Source organism: Oncorhynchus clarkii, chromosome 6, assembly GCF_045791955.1.
Source record: "Oncorhynchus clarkii lewisi isolate Uvic-CL-2024 chromosome 6, UVic_Ocla_1.0, whole genome shotgun sequence".
Taxonomy (NCBI): domain Eukaryota; kingdom Metazoa; phylum Chordata; class Actinopteri; order Salmoniformes; family Salmonidae; genus Oncorhynchus; species Oncorhynchus clarkii.
In genome coordinates, this window is record NC_092152.1 from 19,877,816 (window position 1) to 19,900,492 (window position 22,677).

The 22,677-nt window shown below is 44.2% G+C and overlaps 1 protein-coding gene across 3 annotated transcripts in view; it reads left to right on the top strand.

The window, feature by feature from the left end:
• Window positions 1–22,677, top strand: part of LOC139410728 (transient receptor potential cation channel subfamily M member 3-like) — a 152,231-nt gene that overhangs the window by 72,544 nt on the left and 57,010 nt on the right. For all 3 annotated transcript variants that reach the window (XM_071156170.1, XM_071156171.1, XM_071156169.1), the window contains exons 7-8: window positions 19,137–19,311; window positions 19,520–19,643. In XM_071156170.1, coding sequence (XP_071012271.1) covers window positions 19,137–19,311; window positions 19,520–19,643 — 299 coding nt within the window. The remainder of the gene's footprint in view (window positions 1–19,136; window positions 19,312–19,519; window positions 19,644–22,677) is intronic.

A 22,677-nucleotide genomic window follows, 5' to 3' on the forward strand; every position in this document is an offset into this window, starting at 1 on the left:
TGTCATCTGTAATCTGAGAAACTGTAATCATGATCATTGCGATCTCAGTAGAAGACGTCCTAACAGAAATGCAATGGTTCATTGGATCAGTCTAAAACGTTGCACATACACTGCTGCTATCTAGTGGCCAAAATCTAAATTACGCCTGGGCTGGAATAATACATTATGGCCTTTCTCTTGCATTTCAAAGATGATGGTACAAAAAACTACAAAAACGGTTTGTTTTTTCTTTGTATTTTCTTTTACCAGATCTAATGTGTTATATTCTTCTGCATTAATTTAATATTTCCACAAACGTCAAAGTGTCTCCTTTCAAATGGTATCAAGAATATGCATATCCTTGCTTCAATGCCTGAGCTACAGGCAGTTAGATTTTGGTATGTCATTTTAGGCGAAAATTGAAAAAAAGGGGCGGATCCTTAAGAAGTTTTTAAGCAAACCGGACGGAACGATTTTCTTGCTATTTTAATATACTGATAGCCAGGGGCACAGTCCAACATTCAGACATCATTTACAAATGAAGCATTTGTGTTTAGTGAGTCTGCCAGATACGAGGCAGTAGGAATGACCGGGGGATGTTCTCTTAATGTGTGTGAATTGGACCATTTTCCACAAGTACTTTTGTGTGCCAGAGAAAATGTAAGGAGTAAAAAGTACATTGTTTTGTTTAGGAATGTAGTGAAGTAAAAGTAATAGTTGTCAAAAATATAAATAGTAAAGTAAAGTACAAATACCCCCAAAAACTACTTAAGTAGTACTTTAAAGTATTTTTACTTAAGTACTTTATGCCACTGCAAAAAACGTATAAACGAAAGGATTCACTGTGGAAGTTGATACATGTAGTCCCTTCATATACTGTATAGGGTATGCGCAGCACTTCATTCAATTTATTGAATCAGTTATTGTTTTCTTGCTCAAACCGCGAGCAACACCTGTCAAACTCAGACGTTTCTCTCAAAACACAAGGATGTCGATTCGTACGGGACTAGGGTTATCAGAGGATTTATTCTGGTTAGTCAATGTCCAGATTTCAGTTTCCATTAAATTCATCTAAACCGGTGGCTTCAGTTCCCTTGACATGCCATAGGCCTATTTGAAGTCCCTTCTTGTGACTGTCAAATTTGTATAGCGCCTCACAATCATCACACATAACATAACACACACTGCTATCATCCTCTTTTACCACCACTTTTATGGCCCTCCCTTCTCTTTATTTTCAACTCTTCTTTTGGCATCTTTTGTCTTTTTGAATAAACTTCCACAATGTCCTTTTAGCCTTTTTTCTGCCATTCCCAAAAGCATGATTAGTTGTGTATGCTATTTGGTGTGCATACCTTTAAGCTGTAAAGTTGAGGCTTATGGAGTTATATCAGCCTAAAATAATGAACAAAAAACCTCAATGTAACCTACAGAAATTGCACAATAATTATACATTTATGTTTTTTAAGGTATTATTTTTCTTTATTCAACCCGCCCGCCATCCACCCGCCTTTCAGCCACACAATATTTAATGACCCTAAACCTGCCTGCTATGAATCAACCTGCACATCACTATATCAGGGTCATATTTATTAGCTCACAACGTAGCAAAACATATTGCGACAGAAAACAAAAATGAGCCTTTATGGGACAAGCTCCAATGGTACCTCCACGTTTCAGACAGTTTGCTTCCATTTTGTGCCTAATGAATACCACCCAGGGTTCTAGAAATTGACCATTTCTTTATTTGATTATCTGTCCACAGTCAATAAAGATGCACATATTACTGTAGAAAAAAAAAGCAACATATGAAGTGTTGGTCCCATGATTCAAAACATGGGTTGGTCCCAGAAAAATCCCAGAACTTTTCCATACTCACAAAAAGCTTATTTCTCTAAAATGTTCTGCACAAATTAGTTTACATCCCTTTTATTCAGCATTTCTCCTTTGCCAAGATAGTCCTTCCATCTGACACGTGGGGCATGTCAAGAAGCTGATTAAACAACATTATCATTACGAGGTGCACCTTGTGCTGGGGACAATTAAAGGCCACTCTAAAATGTGCAGTTTTGTCACACAACACAATGCCACAGATGTCTCAAGTTTTCATGGAGCATGCAATTGGCATGCTGACTGCAGGAATGTCCACCAGAGCTGCTACCAGAGAATTGAATGTTCATTTCTCTACCATAAGTCGCCTCCAACGTTGTTTTAGAGAATTTGGCAGTACCTCCAACTGGCCTCATCACCGCAGACCACCGGTAATCACGCCAGCCCAGGACCTCCACATCTAGCTTCTTCACCTGCGGGATCGTCTGAAACCAGCCACCCGGACAACTGATGAAACTGAAGAGTATTTCCATCTCTAATAAAGCCCCTTTGTGGGGGAAAACTAATTCTGATTGACTGGGTCTGGCTCCCCAGTGGGTAGGCCGATGCCCTCCCAGGCCCACCAATGGTTGCGCTCCTGCCCAGTCATGTGAAATCCAAAGATTAGGGCCTAATTAATTTATTTCAATTGACTGATTTCCTTATATGCACTGAAACTCAGTAAAATCGTTGAAATTGTTTCATGTTGGGTTTATATTTTTGTTCAGTATCAATGTCCCTCTCAGTAGGGTCCTCTGGGATGCGTCATGCCCTGAGGTTTCTCACAAAAAAAGAGGATAATGAAATAAGAGGAAAAATCATTTAGTTTGAATGGCCACATATTGGAATGAAAGTGATACTTTGAAAATTCTGCCCCCAAGGTCCCATTGTACTGTATGTGCAAACCTGTGGTTGGTTACACAATACCTGTCAGGAACATTACTTCAAGACTAGTACAATCAATATATATTGTCCTGGATATTAGTCATTTTTTACATTGTGTTTTGCGGACACAAGCACGAATCTATGTTAGGTCAGATCTAATGAATAAAATATTCTCCTAACATTTCTCCAATAGCTAAAACTAAAAAAGTAATTTTTCAGTGAGTACATCCTCCCACTCCATATTACATGCGGCTGTGTTGCCTCGTGTGCTATTGTGACTGAGGATCGAGGTGACAGCTCGGCTCCAGCTGAGGGTAACAGAATAAATGAATAAAGACAGGGCTTTGGGTGAAGTGCTGTTTATGGTGGCTGTGGCCAACACAGTCACACGCCAGGTTGGATACATTCCTGTCTCCTCCTGGCACGGTCCGGCAGCAGCTGGAGATATGCCTGAGCAGCTTCCTTCAAAACCAATGGTATCCTCCCATCTCAGCCATTGTCCTTCCCTTCTTCCTCTTGTCCTCGGTCTTTGGACTTTCTCAGTGATAAAGTATGGATTATTCTTTTCAACATTATGTTACGAAACCAACTAGCCAGCCTACGAATAGGTACATGTTGCAGATTGTCCCTTTAAGATTAGAGAGATCCCTGTATAACCATACACAGGAATAGCCGATAGATCATCTAGCCATAGTCATCCATCCCCCTGTCCTCTAGTCCTCTTAGATCATAGCCATGGTCATCCATTCCCCTGTCTTCTAGTCCTCTTAGATCATAGCCATGGTCATCCATGCCCCTGTCCTCTAGTCCTCTTAGATCATAGCCATGGTCATCCATCCCCCTGTCCTCTAGTCCACTTAGATCATAGCCATGGTCATCCATCCCCCTGTCCTCTAGTCCTCTTAGATCATAGCCATGGTCATCCATCCCCCTGTCCTCTAGTCCTCTTAGATCATTGCCATGGTCATCCATCCCCCTGTCCTCTAGTCCTCTTAGATCATAGCCATAGTCATCCATCCCCCTGTCCTCTAGTCCTCTTAGATCATAGCCATGGTCATCCATCCCCCTGTCCTCTAGTCCTCTTAGATCACAGCCATGGTCATCCATGCCCCTGTCATCTAGCCCTCTTAGATCATAGCCATGGTCATCCATCCCCCTGTCCTCTAGTCCTCTTAGATCATAGCCATGGTCATCCATCCCCCTGTCCTCGAGTCCTCTTAGATCATAGCCATAGTAATCGATCCCCCTTTCCTCTAGTCCTCTTAGATCATAGCCATAGTCATCCATCCCCCTGTCCTCTAGTCCTCTTAGATCACAGCCATGGTCATCCATGCCCCTGTCATCTAGTCCTCTTAGATCACAGCCATGGTCATCCATCCCCCTGTCCTCTAGTCCTCTTACAACATAGCCATGGTCATCCATCCCCCTGTCCTCGAGTCCTCTTAGATCATAGCCATGGTCATCGATCCCCCTGTCCTCGAGTCCTCTTAGATCATAGCCATGGTCATCCATCCCCCTGTCCTCTAGTCCTCTTAGATCATAGCCATGGTCATCCATTCCCCTGTCCTCTAGTCCTCTTAAATCATAGCCATGGTCATCCATCCCGCTGTCCTCTAGTCCTCTTAGATCAAAGCCATAGTCATCCATCCCCCTGTCCTCTAGTCCTCTTAGATCATAGCCATGGTCATCCATCCCCCTGTCCTCTAGTCCTCTTAGATCATAGCCATGGTCATCCATTCCCCTGTCCTCTAGTCCTCTTAGATCATAGCCATGGTCATCCATCCTCCTGTCCTCTAGTCCTCTTAGATCATAGCCATAGTCATCCATCCCCCTGTCCTCTAGTCCTCTTAGATCATAGCCATAGTCATCCATCCCCCTGTCCTCTAGTCCTCTTAGATCATAGCCATGGTCATCCATCCCCCTGTCCTCTAGTCCTCTTAGATCATTGCCATGGTCATCCATCCCCCTGTCCTCTAGTCCTCTTAGATCATAGCCATGGTCATCCATCCCCCTGTCCTCGAGTCCTCTTAGATCATAGCCATAGTAATCGATCCCCCTTTCCTCTAGTCCTCTTAGATCATAGCCATAGTCATCCATCCCCCTGTCCTCTAGTCCTCTTAGATCACAGCCATGGTCATCCATGCCCCTGTCATCTAGTCCTCTTAGATCACAGCCATGGTCATCCATCCCCCTGTCCTCTAGTCCTCTTACAACATAGCCATGGTCATCCATCCCCCTGTCCTCGAGTCCTCTTAGATCATAGCCATGGTCATCCATCCCCCTGTCCTCGAGTCCTCTTAGATCATAGCCATGGTCATCCATCCCCATGTCCTCTAGTCCTCTTAGATCATAGCCATGGTCATCCATCCCCCTGTCCTCTAGTCCTCTTAGATCATAGCCATGGTCATCCATTCCCCTGTCCTCTAGTCCTCTTAGATCATAGCCATGGTCATCCATCCCCCTGTCCTCTAGTCCTCTTAGATCATAGCCATAGTCATCCATCCCCCTGTCCTCTAGTCCTCTTAGATCATAGCCATAGTCATCCATCCCCCTGTCCTCTAGTCCTCTTAGATCATAGCCATGGTCATCCATCCCCCTGTCCTCTAGTCCTCTTAGATCATAGCTTGGTCATCCATACCCCTGTCCTCTAGTCCTCTTACATCATAGCCATGGTCATCCATCCCCCTGTCCTCTAGTCCTCTTAGATCATAGCCATGGTCATCCATCCCCCTGTCCTCTAGTCCTCTTAGATCATAGCCATAGTCATCCATCCCCCTGTCCTCTAGTCCTCTTAGATCATAGCCATAGTCATCCATCCCCCTGTCCTCTAGTCCTCTTAGATCATAGCCATGGTCATCCATCCCCCTGTCCTCTAGTCCTCTTAGATCATAGCTTGGTCATCCATACCCCTGTCCTCTAGTCCTCTTACATCATAGCCATGGTCATCCATACCCCTGACCTCTAGTCCTCTTACATCATAGCCATGGTCATCCATACCCCTATCCTGTAGTCCGCTTGTGGACTCATCCCTTATTTGTGCACTTGTCATATCCCCTTGTCCTCCCCTTTAAACAACTCATCCTCACACACCCTCGTTCCCATGTGTCCAAGGTCAGACGACTACAGGAATCCTTGAAGAACAGTGCTGTCTCTGTTCCCACCAGACTCCCATCTCTCCCTGTGGCAACAATTCAAACAGACAGGCAGATAGAAGAGTGAGACAGCAGACGGCCTCAGGTGACGGTCATAGCTCTCTGCTGTGTGTGGTAATGCACTAGTCTCAGAGAGGGAAAGGGAATGAGAGACGAAGTGGAAAGAGAGGCGATGAGGTTACCTTGAGGGGTCTCTTCTGAATAGGAGGATGAGAATATACGAGAGGACGGAGAGAGAAAGAGGGATCCTTTTCTCTTCATGTAGCCTTCACCTACTCTCTCGTCAGCACTAAGGTGTGTGTGTGTGTGTGTGTGTGTGGGGAGGTTATCTATACCATTTTTAATCCCAGTCATATGTAAAGGATGAGAAATGGACCCTGCAGGAATTGGATTCTAATCAAATGCTATGAAGCCCTGACCTCAGCTGGGACCCACAGGACCAGCGTTTCCGCCACACTCATTTTGCTGTGGCGCTGGGCCAAGGCAAAATCATTGCCACCAGTGAAAAAAATAAGGAAGATTCAAAAATATTTCTGCTGAGGCACACTTTGAAGCTGCTAGAAAAGTCCACATTTACTTTTCCTCTGCATAATGGCGATTTTAGCATGTAAATCTTGGTGCGGCAACTCAACCAATTTGTTTTAGATGCATGCCAGCAACAAAACATAACACTAAACTGCCTTTTTAAAAACCATAGCTTATATTGCTGACTTGCTTAAGTAAATGTGGTTTCTACTGACTGTCGATTTGCGTAACTTGATAAGAACCACATTCTTCTTCATTAGTAAGGAATGCCGACATGAATTTTGACTTTTGAACCATACACAAACATCATTACATTTATGTTCAGTAAATTCATAATGTTTGTTCTTATATCATCAACACTTAGCTGTAAGTATAAGCAAGCGCAAGCAAACAAGCTGTGATGAGGTGGGACTATTTGTTCAGCACTTTCAAAATGGACACTGACCTCAATTCAGATAGATGTTATTTAAGTCAGATCAATTCAGCAAGATGTTGAGGCCATAACTTTACTATTCTTTGAGGAGAGAGAGAGACAGAGACAGACAGACAGAGAGACAGAGAGAGAGAGAGAGTTAGCCTACCATGTGAAGTATTTACTAGGCCGATGTGGTCTAAAAAGGAAGGAAGATTAAATCACGAGGATCCACTTTTATAGACAATATACCGATGCACAGACAGCGCATTGCACAAACAAAACAACTCTTGCAATATCAAGTGGAATTACATGGGTCTATTACCCTACTGCAATTTATAAAATATATAAAAGAGACTGTCACCGGCAAACATGGTTACAGACTCAACAACATTATATAGTATTTCCTCCTCGTGGAGAAAAGCACATGAGCTAATTATAATACACAAAGTAAGCAAAACAATGAAATGCAAAATTCCAACTTGGAAGATGGTGAATAAGATACTAATGAGATAGACCTATATAAGTGATATATTGTAACAATTGAGATTTACAAACTATGGCATAAGGTATCGATGCAGATAGGAGGCAAGCCATAATTTCGATTAAGATATTAAGCTACATTTGAAATGTACAGCGACAGACTTACAGCATTCTCCCTGTACACCAAGTCAGAACTGTAGGATAAATAACGTGGGCATATAATGAAGTCTCTTACAATATTCAATGATGACATTTCTCTAAAATAGGCTACATGTGCACCTCTAAGTCAGAACAGTAGGCTAAGTTCTGAGGGGGAGAGGGATCAAATTCTTAGGGTGAGACACATGGGCTACTAACAGCTTACTGCACAACATACACTTAGTATTACTTTCTTAGCTAAAGTATACAGTATCTCCCTGGCTTATTACATTTACACTTCAGGCGCTGACAGAGATGGCCGCCTCGCTTCAAGTTCATAGGATACTATGCAGCATTTAGTTTTTTTTATGTGTTATTTCTTACATTGTTACCCCAGGAAATATTAGGTCGGGAGGAACTATTGGACATAGGAGCAACGTCAACTCAACAACATTACGACCAGGAATACGACTTTCCCGAAGCGGATCCCCTGTTTGGTCCACCACCCAGCCGGTGACCCAAAACAACGGCCGCAGGAGGGGTCGAGACAGAGCGGTCTTCTGCTCAGGCTCCGTAAACGGGCACATCGTGCACTGCTCACGGGCATACTGCTCGCCAATGTCCAGTCTCTTGACAGCAAGGTAGACATAATTGAGCATGGGTTGCCTTCCAGAGAGACATCAGAGATTGTAACGTTCTTTGTTTCACGGAAACATGACTCACTCGGGATACGTCATCAGACTCGGTACAGCCACCTGGCTTCTTCACGCATCGCGCAGACAGAAACAAACATCTTTCTGGTAAGAAGAAGGGTGGGGGTGTATGCCTTATGATTAACGAGACGTACAGTGCATTGCGAAAGTATTCGGCCCCCTTGAACTTTGCAACCTTTTGCCACATTTCAGGCTTCAAACATAAAGATATAAAACTGTATTTTTTTGTGAAGAATCAACAACAAGTGGGACACAATCATGAAGTATTGGATATTTATTGGATATTTCAAACTCAAAACTGAAAAATTGGGCGTGCAAAATTATTCAGCCCCTTTACTTTCAGTGCAGCAAACTCTCTCCAGAAGTTCAGTGAGGATCTCTGAATGATCCAATGTTGACCTAAATTACTAATGATGATAAATACAATCCACCTGTGTGTAATCAAGTCTTCGTATAAATGCACCTGCACTGTGATAGTCTCAGGGGTCCGTTAAAAGCGCAGAGAGCATCATGAAGAACAAGGAACACACCAGGCAGGTCCGAGATACTGTTGTGAAGAAGTTTAAAGCTGGATTTGGATACAAAAAGATTTCCCAAGCTTTAAACATCCCAAGGAGCACTGTGCAAGCGATAATATTGAAATGGAAGGAGTATCAGACCACTACAAATCTACCAAGACCTGGTCGTCCCTCTAAACTTTCAGCTCATACAAGGAGAAGACTGATCAGAGATGCAGCCAAGAGGCCCATGATCACTCTGGATGAACTGCAGAGATCTACAGCTGAGGTGGGAGACTCTGTCCATAGGACAACAATCAGTCGTATATTGCACAAATCTGGCCTTTATGGAAGAGTGGCAAGAAGAAAGCCATTTCTTAAAGATATCCATAAAAAGTGTCGTTTAAAGTTTGCCACAAGCCACCTGGGAGACACACCAAACATGTGGAAGAAGATGCTCTGGTCAGATGAAACCAAAATTGAACTTTTTGGCAACAATGCAAGGCGTTAAGTTTGGCGTAAAAGCAACACAGCTCATCACCCTGAACACACCATCCCCACTGTCAAACATGGTGGTGGCAGCATCATGGTTTGGGCCTGCTTTTCTTCAGCAGGGACAGGGAAGATGGTTAAAATTGATGGGAAGATGGATGGAGCCAAATACAGGACCATTCTGGAAGAAAACCTGATAGAGTCTGCAAAAGACCTGAGACTGGGACGGAAATTTGTCTTCCAACAAGACAATGATCCAAAACATAAAGCAAAATCTACAATGGAATGGTTCAAAAATAAACATATCCAGGTGTTAGAATGGCCAAGTCAAAGTCCAGACCTGAATCCAATCGAGAATCTGTGGAAAGAACTGAAAACTGCTCTTCACAAATGCTCTCCATCCAACCTCACTGAGCTCGACCTGTTTTGCAAGGAGGAATGGGAAAAAAATGTAGTCTCTCGATGTGCAAAACTGATAGAGACATACCCCAAGCGACTTACAGCTGTAATTGCAGCAAAAGGTGGCGCTACAAAGTATTAACTTAAGGGGGCTGAATAATTTTGCACGCTTATTTTTTCAGTTTTTGATTTGTTAAAAAAGTTTGAAATATCCAATAAATGTCGTTCCACTTCATGATTGTGTCCCACTTGTTGTTGATTCTTCACAAAAAAATACAGTTTTATATCTTTATGTTTGAAGCCTGAAATGTGGCAAAAGGTCGCAAAGTTCAAGGGGGCCGAATACTTTCGCAATGCACTGTATTGTGATCAGAACAGCATACAGGAACTCAAGTCCTTTTGTTCACCTGACCTAGAATTCCTTAGAATCAAATGCCGACCGCATTATCTACCAAGATAATTCTCTTTGATCATAATCACAGTCGTGTATATCCCCCCCCCCCCCCCCCCAAGCAGACACATCAACGGCCCTGAAAGAACTTCATTTGACTCTATGTAAACTGGAAACTACATATCCTGAGGCTGAATTTATTGTCAGTCCTGTGCAGGCTAATCTGAAAACAAGGCTCCCTAAATTTTATCAGCATATCGAATGCGCGACCCGGGCTGGCAAAACCCTGGATCATTGTTATTCTAACTTCCGCGAAGCATATAAAGCCCTCCCCCGCCCTCCTTTCAGAAAATCTGACCATGACTCCATTATGTTGCACCCAGCCTATAGACAGAAACTAAAACAGAAAGCGCCCGTGCTCAGGTCTGTTCAAAGCTGGTCCGACCAATCGGATTCCAACCTTCAAGATTGCTACGATCACGTGGACTGGGATATGTTCCGCATAGCGTTGGACAATAACATTGATGAATACGCTGATTCGGTGAGCGAGTTTATTAGCAAGTTCATCAGTGATGTTGTACCCACAGCATTCACGCAAAACTAGTTCAGTTACCTTTGCTTTCTTGGGTACAGGAACAATGGTGGTCATCTTGAAGCATGTGGGGACAGCAGACTTGAATAGGGAGAGATTGAATATGTTAGTAAACAAACCAGCCAGCTGGTCTGCGCATGCTCTGAGGACGTGGCTAGGGATGTCGTCTGTGCCGGAAGCCTTGCGTGGGTTGACACGTTTAAATGTTTTACTCACGTCGAAGGAGAGCCCACAGTTCTTGGTACCGTGCCGCATTCGTGGCACTGTGTTGTCCTCAAAGCAGGCCAATAAGGTGTTTAGCTTGTCTGGAAGCAAGACGTCAGTGTCTGCGACGTGGCTGGTTTTCCTTTTGTAGTCCGTGATTGTCTGTTGACCCTACCACATACGTCTTGTGTCTGAGCCATTGAATTGCGACTCCACTTTGTCTCTATACTGACATTTTGCCTGTTTGATTGCCTTACGGAGACAATAACTACACTGCCATATTCCCAGTCACCTTGACATGGTTAAATGCGGTGTTTCGTACTTTCAGTTTTGCGCGAATGCTGCTATCTATCCACGGTTTCTGGTTAGGGTAGGTTTTAATAGTCATAGTGGGTATAACATTTCCTATACACTTCCTGATAAACTCAGTCACCGTATCCGTATTTTCGTCAATGTTATTCTCGGAGGCTACCCTGATCAAAACAATCTTGAAGCGTGGATTCCCATTGGTTAGACCAGTATTGAATAGTCCTTAGCACGGGTACTTCTTGTTTGCCTTTCTGCCTATAGGAAGGGAGGAACAAAATGGAGTCGTGAGGGAGGGTGGGCCGAGGAGGGCCTTGTTGGCATCCCGGAAGTTGGAGTAGCAGTGGTCGAGTGTTTTAGCAGCGCGACTACTGCAGTCAGTATTTGGATAGAACTTTAATAATGTTTTCCTCATTTGCTTTGTTAAAATCCCCAGTTTGCATATAGTCCAGTGAAGTTCTTTGAGGGCCGTCATGGTATCGGCTTGGGGGAATATACACGGCTGTGACTATAACCGAAGAAAATTATCTTGGGAGGTAATACAGTCAGCATTTGATTGTGAGGTATTCTAGGTTGGGGTAACTCGCCCTCAGCTTTTATCCAGAGACGGAACATCAGCGAGTAATATACTCGGAAGCGGTGGGCGGTGTGCAGGTCTCCTGAGTCGAACTAGAAGTCCACTCCGAGTACCTTTTCCCCGCCGGCGATGTTTTGGGTCAGGCTCTGGAATCCGTTCAATTCCCCAGGGGAGTACAAACAAAGGATCCAATTCGGGGAAGTTGTATTCCTAGTTGTAACTAGTCAAAAGATCACATTTGAGATCTGTTTGGTCTCTGGCTAATGATTAGCCCAATAGGGTAAATGTAGATAAGCAACTCCATGCTTCAGCCTATTTATTTGCACTTTGCTGCATCAGTTGGGCTACAGGTGCCAATGTTTATTGCTAACCTTGCACAGTCCTTCTACATAAGAAGTCTAGCAGGGACCCCCCATTCAGCCCCCTCCTTTTCCCCCCACTGCTACACATTTTTTCCAGAGGAAACACTGCACAGGACTGATTAATTATTAAAAGGGAGGGACAGTAGAGGAAGTGAGGATTGGAGTGGTTAGAACAGTGGACTCAAACTCAGTTACTGAAGGGACTGGATATTCAACCCAGCACTAACACAACCCATATAACTAATCAACCAATCATGATCTTTAATAGACAACTTCCTTGATTCGTTTCATGTGGTATGCTAGTGCTGGAACAAAATCATGCGTACTGGCCTAGCAGGTAATTGAGTTTGATAGCACAGGGTTAGGGAGAGGTGAGTGAACCACGGTTTCTGGTTAGGGTAGGTGTTAATAGTCATAGTGGGTATAACATTTCCTATACACTTCCTGATAAACTCAGTCTGTCGCCTGTCATGGTGGAATTGCCGTGCTTGAGAGAGAGAGAGAGAGAGAGAGAGAGAGAGAGAGAGAGAGAGAGAGAGAGAGAGAGAGAGAGAGAGAGAGAGAGAGAGAGAGAGATACTGTCAACTCTGAGACAGCCAGGTAAATCAGTAGGGAAGCTGCTGTGTACCATGTATTGTGGAGTAGTGAACTACATGTAGGTCAACTAGTAATTTAACTGCATTTTGCTTTATCTTGGTGGTAGTTTAAATAAATTCTAATATGGGAAGTATTTTTAGTACTTAATTACTTTTGAAATATGTACAGTGGTTGTGTGGCTAACTATTATAACTTTTTTGCTCAAATAAAACATGGGTGAAGTAGGCAATAATTGGCATCAGACCTGCCTAATTATTACTTGAAACATAGTTTTTGTGTTTAATAGACTAAATACATTTTGCAATTTGTAGTCTATGACATTTCAGATTTACATATGATAATCTTTCACAAAGTAGTTTTTAGTTAAGTACAGTAAACTATATTTTTCTTAAGGGTAGCTTAAGTGAAGTAATTGGTAGCTTGTAAACTATATTTTCAGAGTTGCTTCCCCAATATGTATAATGGGTGTCATTTTCCAGTAGACAATGTCCCACAATCTGGTGTTCTAGCGGTTAGTGCCACCACCTCCACTAACAGCCATACCTGTGTTGGCTTGGGTTCAAATGAATTATATAGCCCTTTCACACTCTCACCCATCTTATCCCTATTCTTCTGAAAAGAAAGTGTCCCCCAACCCAACTAATTATCTTATCTCAACTGCAGCGCCTACCCAACGCAAAAATAGAAACGAATGGATTATATTCAGAAGAGAACAGAAGAACAAGGAAAGTCAAAGTGTGACAGAGACATAACTAATCGAAATGGAGCGGTGGCGTTGTAGAATCGGCCCTTTACATCTGCCTCTGACCTTCTCTTCTCTACCTTTCATGTCTTAATACTTTCACAGCTCCAATTTGCCAGTCCACTCTGGGGAAATAGGTGCTAGCGAGTGCAGTGTGGATGCCGAGGGAAGGCCTAGATGTGTGAAAACGACCCACATAGAGAAACCTCCTCCAGCCTTGCTAATGTTTCTCTGGGTGAGTCAACGGCTCCATAATGAGGTCCGTTTAATCATGTTACATGTGTCCCCCTCACAACCCTCCCCCCTCTCTCCCTGACTAAAGATAGATATTGGGGGCTGGTGAGGCTCGCACTTTTCCTCTCCTCCTCCCCTCTTCCGGGCTGTCTCTCTCTCTCTCTCTCTCTCTCTCTCTCTCTCTCTCTCAAGAGCTGTGAGCAGGGGCCATAGACGTCAGAAAGAGAGAGGGAAGACAGTAGATACATAGAGGTGGGTGTGTGGAGAGTGTTCAAAGAGAGGAAGGGATCGATCTGCTCCAGTTACGAGCTACTCTGACCTATCACTAGTAAAGCCTCCACTAATCTGATACGGAAAACCCCAAAGGATTTCTCTTATATAAACCGGATGGTAGTGAACATGTGATTTATTATCCATTATTGATGGGGTACTGGCATTTGTAATGGAATCTATTCAATGTCCGGTTCTAAATGCCCTGGTGTTATTTCATCAACATGACTGTGAGCTGTTGTGGAAACTTGATCAGAGGGGGTAGTGAAATACAGTGTGTGCTGACAATGACTTGTCTTGCAAAGCACAACGTTCCACTCCATAGACTCGAGAGTAATCTCGTCCAAAAAATGGATTCCATCTCTCCATACAGCTATGGCAGATTTGTTCTTTTTTGAAATTATTTAGCATTTGGTCCATTTTGTAAGGCTATTTTCAAATATTTTCAACCCTACACAGCAAAGTGCACAAAGCTAACTTTTTATCTGTTTCCAATGTGACGTGATTTAAGAATGAATGCTCAATCTGAGGTCCCCACTCTACCTGAGAGACCATAGATATTCATATAATAACATGGTCATTTAGCAGACCGCTTTTATCTAAAGCAACTTGCAGAACTGTCAGCATTGCCAGTTAGACAAATCTTGCTCTATACCTCAGACATATGAACTGGCTTTAGGACCACACGTACTGTGAGTGCAGTCTACTCCTGCTCTTTGATTGTGTTGTGTAATGTGGCATATGCAGGTACCACGCTCTAGTGATGGGCGGGTTGACTCATATCCCTCAGTCCCCGCAGCTATATCCGCAAATGGGTTAGGTTAGGGTCACAAAATATTGTGTGGATGGCGGGTGGGTGTGTTGAATAAAGAGAAAACAATACCTTAAAAAAAAACATAAATGTATAATTCTTGTGCAATTTATAGGCTACATAAGTTTATCTTTCATTATTTTAGGTTACGTGGCATTGGTGCGTAAGCCTAAGATTCAGGGCCTAAATCTATGTGTGTCAAATAGCCTACACACCAATCACCAAATGCTGGGATCAGGCAGATAAGGTTATCATCGATCCACTGTGGCAGAAAGGACAATGTCGGGGTTTAATTCAAAAAGAGAAAAGCTGTGAAATGGAGAGTTGAAAATAAAGAGAAGGGAGGGCCAGAAAAGTCCTGTTTGGTGAAGTGGTAAAAGAGGATGATAGCAGTGCCGACTATGTTATGTGTGATGATTGTGAGGCGCTATACAAATTTGACAGTCTCAAGACGGGAATTTCAAATAGGCCTATGGCACGTTATGGGAACTGTAGCCTATTGTTCCGATGGGTTATAACCTCTCACATAGCCTTAAAGTTGCAATATTTTACTTGTTGGGCTACTGACAAAATTCACATAGAAATGGGAGTTATAGATCTGTCATTCTCATTGAAAGCAAGTCTAAGATGTGGTAGATCTGTTCTATGTGGCTATTTCTGTGCTTCCCGTTCATACGTTTCACTTTTGCATCTTTGACTTTTGGTGTTGTACACCAGCATCAAACAGCTGAAATCACAATATTTGGGGTTATTGAAAATATATTTCACAGCGGTTCAGATGGTACAATGATTCTCTACATAAACATAAATTATGCAAACTATTAGAATATTAGCAACTAAGAAATGGCATAGCAATTTCTGCATATTGCACCTTCAATATTTACTCCTGCAGAATTTTGCATTTCTTGCTGGTAAATGATACAACAAATTGTAGGCTACTGTACATTTTGAGTTATTTCTTTCAGCATCTTGAGGGAATGCGAATGCGCAGTTACTGTAGATACCATATGTAGAGGGGCTATATTTATCAATATCATAAAAGCTGATATTATTTCAACCATATAAATTATGCATCCAAGCCGAACTGAAATCTTATCCGAAACATTTCGGGTCATTTTCTCACTGCTTTCTATTTCCTTACAACTGGTCAAACTGATGTTATTTGGACATTTTGCACAGAAAATCTTTCCTGTTATCTTTAGAGTTATTGCATTTTCTCCCCGGTCCCTAACATCTTTTCTCCACAAAAGAAGTAGAGATGACAGAAAACTTTCCCGATGTCAACTAGATTGAAGCATTCAATTTTATAACTTGCACTTAATGTGGGAAAAACAAAATATGTTGTTCTCAAATTCTCGCAAAAATAAAATCAGGTGGACTACATATGTATTAATTCAATGGTTGTCCCATCGATCGGGTTCCCGCCGAGAAATATGTGGGCTTTGGGATTGACAAAGATTTAGCATAAACAAAAACATACTGATGAGCTAGTTAAAAGCTATATTAAGATTTAAAATGGGCTTATTTTTTTTAAATAGATCTTGCTTCTCCCTAAACAGCAGGAAGCAGATTGTACAGTCAACTTTTCTTGCTAGTACTTGACTACTTGACTATTTACCAGAATGCAGCAGCCACTGCTCTTGAACCTTTGGATGCTGTCTACCATAGTGCCCTTCGCTTTATCACGTGACAGTTTTAATACTCATCACTGCATCCTGTCTCAAAAGGTTGGCTGGTCCTCATTGAATTCCCGGAGATACTATACAAGCTTCTGACTTAACTTCGTTGTTGAAGTATAAAAACATGATTTACCAAACCCATTCACAGAGTTGGTTAACTCTTGAGGTTCCTTAGGTCTCTACCGAATTAGGTAAATCAGCTTTTAGTTTTAATGCGCCTCACTGCTGGGACAATTTATAGAACTCATTACAATTAGATGTTCTGGTGCCGCTCGGGCAGTTTAGAGTTTTAATTGAGGACCTAGTAGCAGAGGAATGTACCTGTTTTTGTTAAATGTTGTTTTCTATTGATTTCTGTTTTATTTTACATTCTATTAGAAGGGCACAAGGTGAGACCCAGATGCAGACACAGGAGTCAGATGGTTAGAGGTCAAGATGTTTATTAACAATCCAAAAGGCAAGAGAATGGTCGTGGACAGGCAAAAGGTCAAAACCAGTTCAGAGTTCCAGAGTTACAGAATGGCAGGCAGGCTCGAGGTCAGGGCAGGCAGAATGGTCAGGTAGGCTCGAGGTCAGGGCAGGCAGAATGGCCAGGCAGGCTCGAGGTCAGGGCAGGCAGAATGGTCAGGCAGGCTCGAGGTCAGGGAAGGCAGAATGGTCAGGCAGGCTCGAGGTCAGGGAAGGCAGAATGGTCAGGCAGGCTCGAGGTCAGGGCAGGCAGAATGGTCAGGCAGGCTCGAGGTCAGGGAAGGCAGAATGGTCAGGCACGCTCGAGGTCAGGGAAGGCAGAATGGTCAGGCAGGCTCGAGGTCAGGGAAGGCAGAATGGTCAGGCAGGCGGGAATGGAGTCCAAAAAAACAGGCAAAGGTCAAAACCGGGAGGACTAGTAAAAGAGAATAGAAAAGCAGGAGCACAGGGAAAACACGCTGGTTGACTTGAACATTCAAGACGAACTGGCACAGAGAGACAGGAAACACAGGGATAAATACACTGGGGAAAATAAGCGACACCTGGAGGGGGTGGAGACAATCAAAAGGACAGGTGAAACAGATCAGGGCATGAAACTATTGGTTGTTGTATTGCTGTGATCAGGGCGCCCTTGGGAATGAGATCCTGGTCTAATTGGGTTTTAACCTAAATAAATAAATAATTATATTGTTTTATGACATTATTCTGGTGAGGAAGGGTTTATTTAGTCTTCTAGGGCCACATATAGTAACAGAAGAGAAGTTGCGTGTATCTAATTATAGACAAGTTGACTTACAAATAGCCAACCAAAAGGTCGGAAATTATAAGCAGAAGCGTTTCTAAATCTCTTGACTGTAGCACATCTTCTATATTAGCGGGTTAGGGTCGTGTGCTGGCCTCAGAGTTTCACTTTATCAAGTATATTGGGGTGGTTGCGGATGGGTTATTAGCAATTGCAGACGGGTGCGGGTGAACAAACAGCTGACCCGCACTCACCACTACCATGCACTCTCTTTCTCTCTGTCTAGCCAATTAGCAACGACACAGCTGTGCTTTCCCTTCCTCATCTGCACGCTGGCGTCTTTCAATTGGAGCGTAATACCTTCAGGTTCTGGAGATGACCGCCAAAGAAAAGCAGCCATTATTGTGACACATGCAGAGGTGAAGACTAACAGAAGAAGTCAAGTAAAACCGATATGAAAAGAGAAGACTATCACTCCTCTGTTCTTATTCTCCTCTGTCTGACAGTGTGCTGGTGTTCTGGGCTTTGAAGTAGACAAGGCCCTAAAATAGGTCCTTCTTTATGTAACTGTGCCTGTAGCAAGCAAGACACAATGATGGCACGTGTGTGAGCGGGCCCTGAGTCTTTGGCCCACCTATCCCCAGTGAAATTATGAAGGCTAGGATGGGAGGGAGGATCTGGCAGGACACAGCTTTTAAATTTGAGTCAAAACACTGATGGGTGGCAGCCAAATGAGAGATAGAGAGAGTGACAGAGAGGGAGAAAGAGAGAGAGGGAGAAAGAGAGAGAGAGCGAGAGAGAGAGAGAGAGAGAGAGTGACAGAGCAAGTGAGAGAGAAAGGGAGAGAGAGAGAGAGAGACAGAGGGAGAGAGAGAAGGAGAGAGTGACAGAGAGAGAGCGAGAGAGAGAGAGTAAGAGTGGGTGGGAGTGGGAGAGAGGGAGAGACAGTGACGGAGAGTGGGTTGGAGCGAGAGAAAGAGAGTGGGAGACAGAGACAGAAAGAGAGAAGCAGTGACAAAGGAACTGGGCGTCCTTGTGGGGGTTTGGTACTGTAGGGCTGCATCCTTTCTCTTTCCAGGTCCATTATCCCAGGCAGGCCTGTGTGTGAGCACCAGAACCCACCTGTTAATTACCTCTAATGACTGTTAATAGCTTCTGATTAGCCAGCATGAGGCTGTCCCTCTGTGCAGCAGGAGGGTGCTCGCTCCAGGGCTTCTATGCGGCTCAGTGTGGATCTGTGCTTTCGTTAACTTCTCAGAAACACACAGCGAAATAGGAAACTCTTTTAGAATCAAGACACACCAGTGTGCTGCCGACTGCCGACTATTTTTAACACGTGTGTCCCAGATTTGTCTGTTGGTAGCAGTTCTATTTTAATTGAGAGGTGAGATGTAGGGGCACTTGTTGAATCGGGGAACAGCACGCAACATGGACCCCGTTGAAATGTTGTCAGTCACACCTCTCTCTTCTCCCCTTCCTCCCCTTTCTCTCTCTCTCTCTCTCTGTCTCTCTCTCTCTCTCTCTCTCTCTCTTGCTCTCTCTCGCTCTCTCTCGCTCTCTCTCGCTCTCTCTCTACCTACCCCTGTCCTCCGCCCTTCCTCTCCCCTCTCTCGGTAGGTATTGGTCAGGGAGTGCCGGTGGTGGCTCTGATAGTGGAGGGTGGTCCTAATGTGATCTCCATCGTGTTGGAGTACCTGAGGGACACTCCGCCTGTCCCCGTGGTGGTGTGTGACGGGAGCGGGCGTGCCTCAGACATCCTGGCATTTGGACACAAGTACTCCGAGGAGGGAGGGTACGTGTCACATATCAGATACACAGGTTTGCTACTGTATTGCCTGGGATGCAGAAACCGTTCCAAATATCTGTATAGTAAGATGCATTTTTAGTGTTTCCCAAATACAGTCCTAATGCTTAATACTTCAATTTTAAAACCTGAATTTAAGTTTTGGCTCCAGGTCTCTTTTACACGTATCCTTCTCCCTATCCCTCCTTCTCATCAGGATCATAAATGAGACTCTGAGGGACCAGTTGCTGGTGACCATACAGAAGACATTCACGTACAGCCGCACCCAAGCCCAACACCTCTTCATCATCCTCATGGAATGCATGAAGAAGAAGGAGTTGGTGAGTGTTCACACTTGCTCACGGGTCACCATGGAAACATACCCCCCCCCCCCCCCCCCCTGCACCTGTGCAAAGTCTCAAGCACCAGTGTGATGGGGATTATTAAGGAGAAAAAAATTGAGATTTAGAAGTATTAGAAGTAAGCAGAAGGAAAACCCATTTAGCTCCTACCCCTTATACCCTACCCCCTACACTGTCCAGAAACAACCCCCTACCCCCTACACTGTCCAGAAACAACCCCCTACCCCCTACACTGTCCAGAAACAACCCTCCTACCCCTACATCCTGCCCCCTACACTGTCCAGAAACAACCCCTTTACTCCCTACACCCTACCCCCTACACTGTCCAGAAACAGCCCCTTTACCCCCTACACTGTACAAAACAACCACTTTAGTTCCTACCCCCTACCCCCTACACTGTCCAGAAACAACGCCTTTACCCCCTACACTGTCCAGAAACAGCCCCTTTACCCCCTACACTGTCCAAAACAACCACTTTAGTTCATACCCCCTACCCCCTACACTGTCCAGAAACAACCCCTTTACCCCCTACACTGTCCAGAAACAACCCCTTTAACCCCTACACTGTCCAGAAACAACCCCTTTACCCCCTACACTGTCCAGAAACAACCCCTTTAACCCCTACACTGTCCAGAAACAACCACTTTAACCCCTACACTGTCCAGAAACAACCCCTTTCACCCCTACATTGTCCAGAAACAACCCCTTTACCCCCTACACTGTCCAGAAACAACCCCTTTAACCCCTACATTGTCCAGAAACAACCCCTTTACCCCCTACACTGTCCAAAACAACCCCTTTAACCCCTACACTGTCCAAAACAACCCCTTTAACCCCTACACTGTCCAAAACAACCCCTTTAACCCCTGCACTGTCCAAAACAACCCCTTTAACCCCTACACTGTCCAAAACAACCCCTTTAACCCCTACACTGTCCAAAACAACCCCTTTAACCCCTACACTGTCCAGAAACAACCCCTTTAACCCCTACACTGTACAGAAACAACCCCTTTAACCCCTACACTGTCCAGAAACAACCCCTTTAACCCCTACACTGTACAGAAACAACCCCTTTAACCACTACACTGTCCAGAAACAACCCATTTAACCCCTACACTGTCCAAAACAACCCATTTAACCCCTATACTGTCCAGAAACAACCCCTTTAACCCCTACACTGTCCAAAACAACCCCTTTAACCCCTACACTGTCCAAAACAACCCCTTTAACCCCTACACTGTCCAGAAACAACCCCTTTAACCCCTACACTGTCCAAAACAACCCCTTTAACCCCTACACTGTCCAAAACAACCCCTTTACATCTACACTGTCCAGAAACAACCCCTTTACCCCCTAGACTGTCCAAAACAACCCCTTTAACCCCTACACTGTCCAGAAACAACCCCTTTAACCCCTACACTGTCCAGAAACAACCCCTTTAACCCCTACACTGTCCAGAAACAACCCCTTTAACCCATACACTGTCCATAACAAACCATTTAACCCCTACACTGTCCAGAAAAAACCCCTTTAACCCCTACACTGTCCAAAACAACCCCTTTACCCCCTACACTGTTCAGAAACAACCCCTTTAACCCCTACACTGTCCAGAAACAACCCCTTTACCCCCTACACTGTCCAAAACAACCCCTTTAACCCCTACACTGTCCAGAAACAACCCCTTTAACCCCTACACTGTCCAGAAACAACCCCTTTAACCCCTACACTGTCCAGAAAAAAACCCTTTAACCCATACACTGTCCATAACAAACCATTTAACCCCTACACTGTCCAAAACAACCCCTTTAACCCCTACACTGTCCAAAACAACCCCTTTAACCCCTACACTGTCCAAAACAACCCCTTTAACCCCTACACTGTCCAAAACAACCCCTTTAACCCCTACACTGTCCAGAAACAACCACTTTAACCCCTACACTGTCAGAAACAACCACTTTAACCCCTACACAGTCCAAAACAACCCCTTTAACCCCTGCACTGTCCAAAACAACACCTTTACCCCCTACACTGTCCAGAAACAACCCCTTTACCCCCTACACTGTCCAAAACAACCCATTTACCCCCTACCCTGTCCAAAACAACCCCTTTACCCCCTACACTGTCCAGAAACTACCCCTTTAACCCCTACACTGTCCAAAACAACCCCTTTACCCCCTACACCGTCCAGAAACAACCCCTTTAACCCCTACACTGTCCAAAACAACCCCTTTACCCCCTACACTGTCTAGAAACAACCCCTTTAACCCCTAAACTGTCCAAAACAACCCCTTTAACCCTTACACAGTCCAGAAACAACCACTTTAACCCCTACACTGTCCAAAACAACGCCTTTAACCCCTACACAGTCCAAAACAACCCCTTTACCCCCTACACTGTCCAAAACAACCCCTTTACCCCCTACACTGTCCAGAAACTACCCCTTTAACCTTTACACTGTCCAAAAACAACCCCTGTCCAGAAACAACCCCTTTAACCCCTACACTGTAAATAACAAACCATTTAACCCCTACACTGTCCAGAAACAACCCCTTTAACCCCTACACTGTCCACACTGTCCAAAACAACCCCTTTAACCCAACCCCTTTACCCCCTACACAACCCCTTTAACCCCTACACTGTCCAAAACAACCCCTTTACCCCTACACTGTCCAGAAACAACCCCTTTAACCCCTACACTGTCCAAAACAACCCCTAACAAACCATTTAACCCCTACACTGTCCAGAAACAACCCCTTTAACCCCTACACTGTCCAAAACAACCCCTTTACAACCCCTCTACACTGTCCAGAAACAACCCCTTTACCCCTACACTACACTGTCCAGAAACAACCCCTTTAACCCCTACACTGTCCAGAAAACAACCCCTTTAACCCCTACACTGTCCAAAACAACCCCTTTAACCCCTACACTGTCCAGAAACAACCACTTTAACCCCTACACTGTCAGAAACAACCACTTTAACCCCTACACAGTCCAAAACAACCCCTTTAAC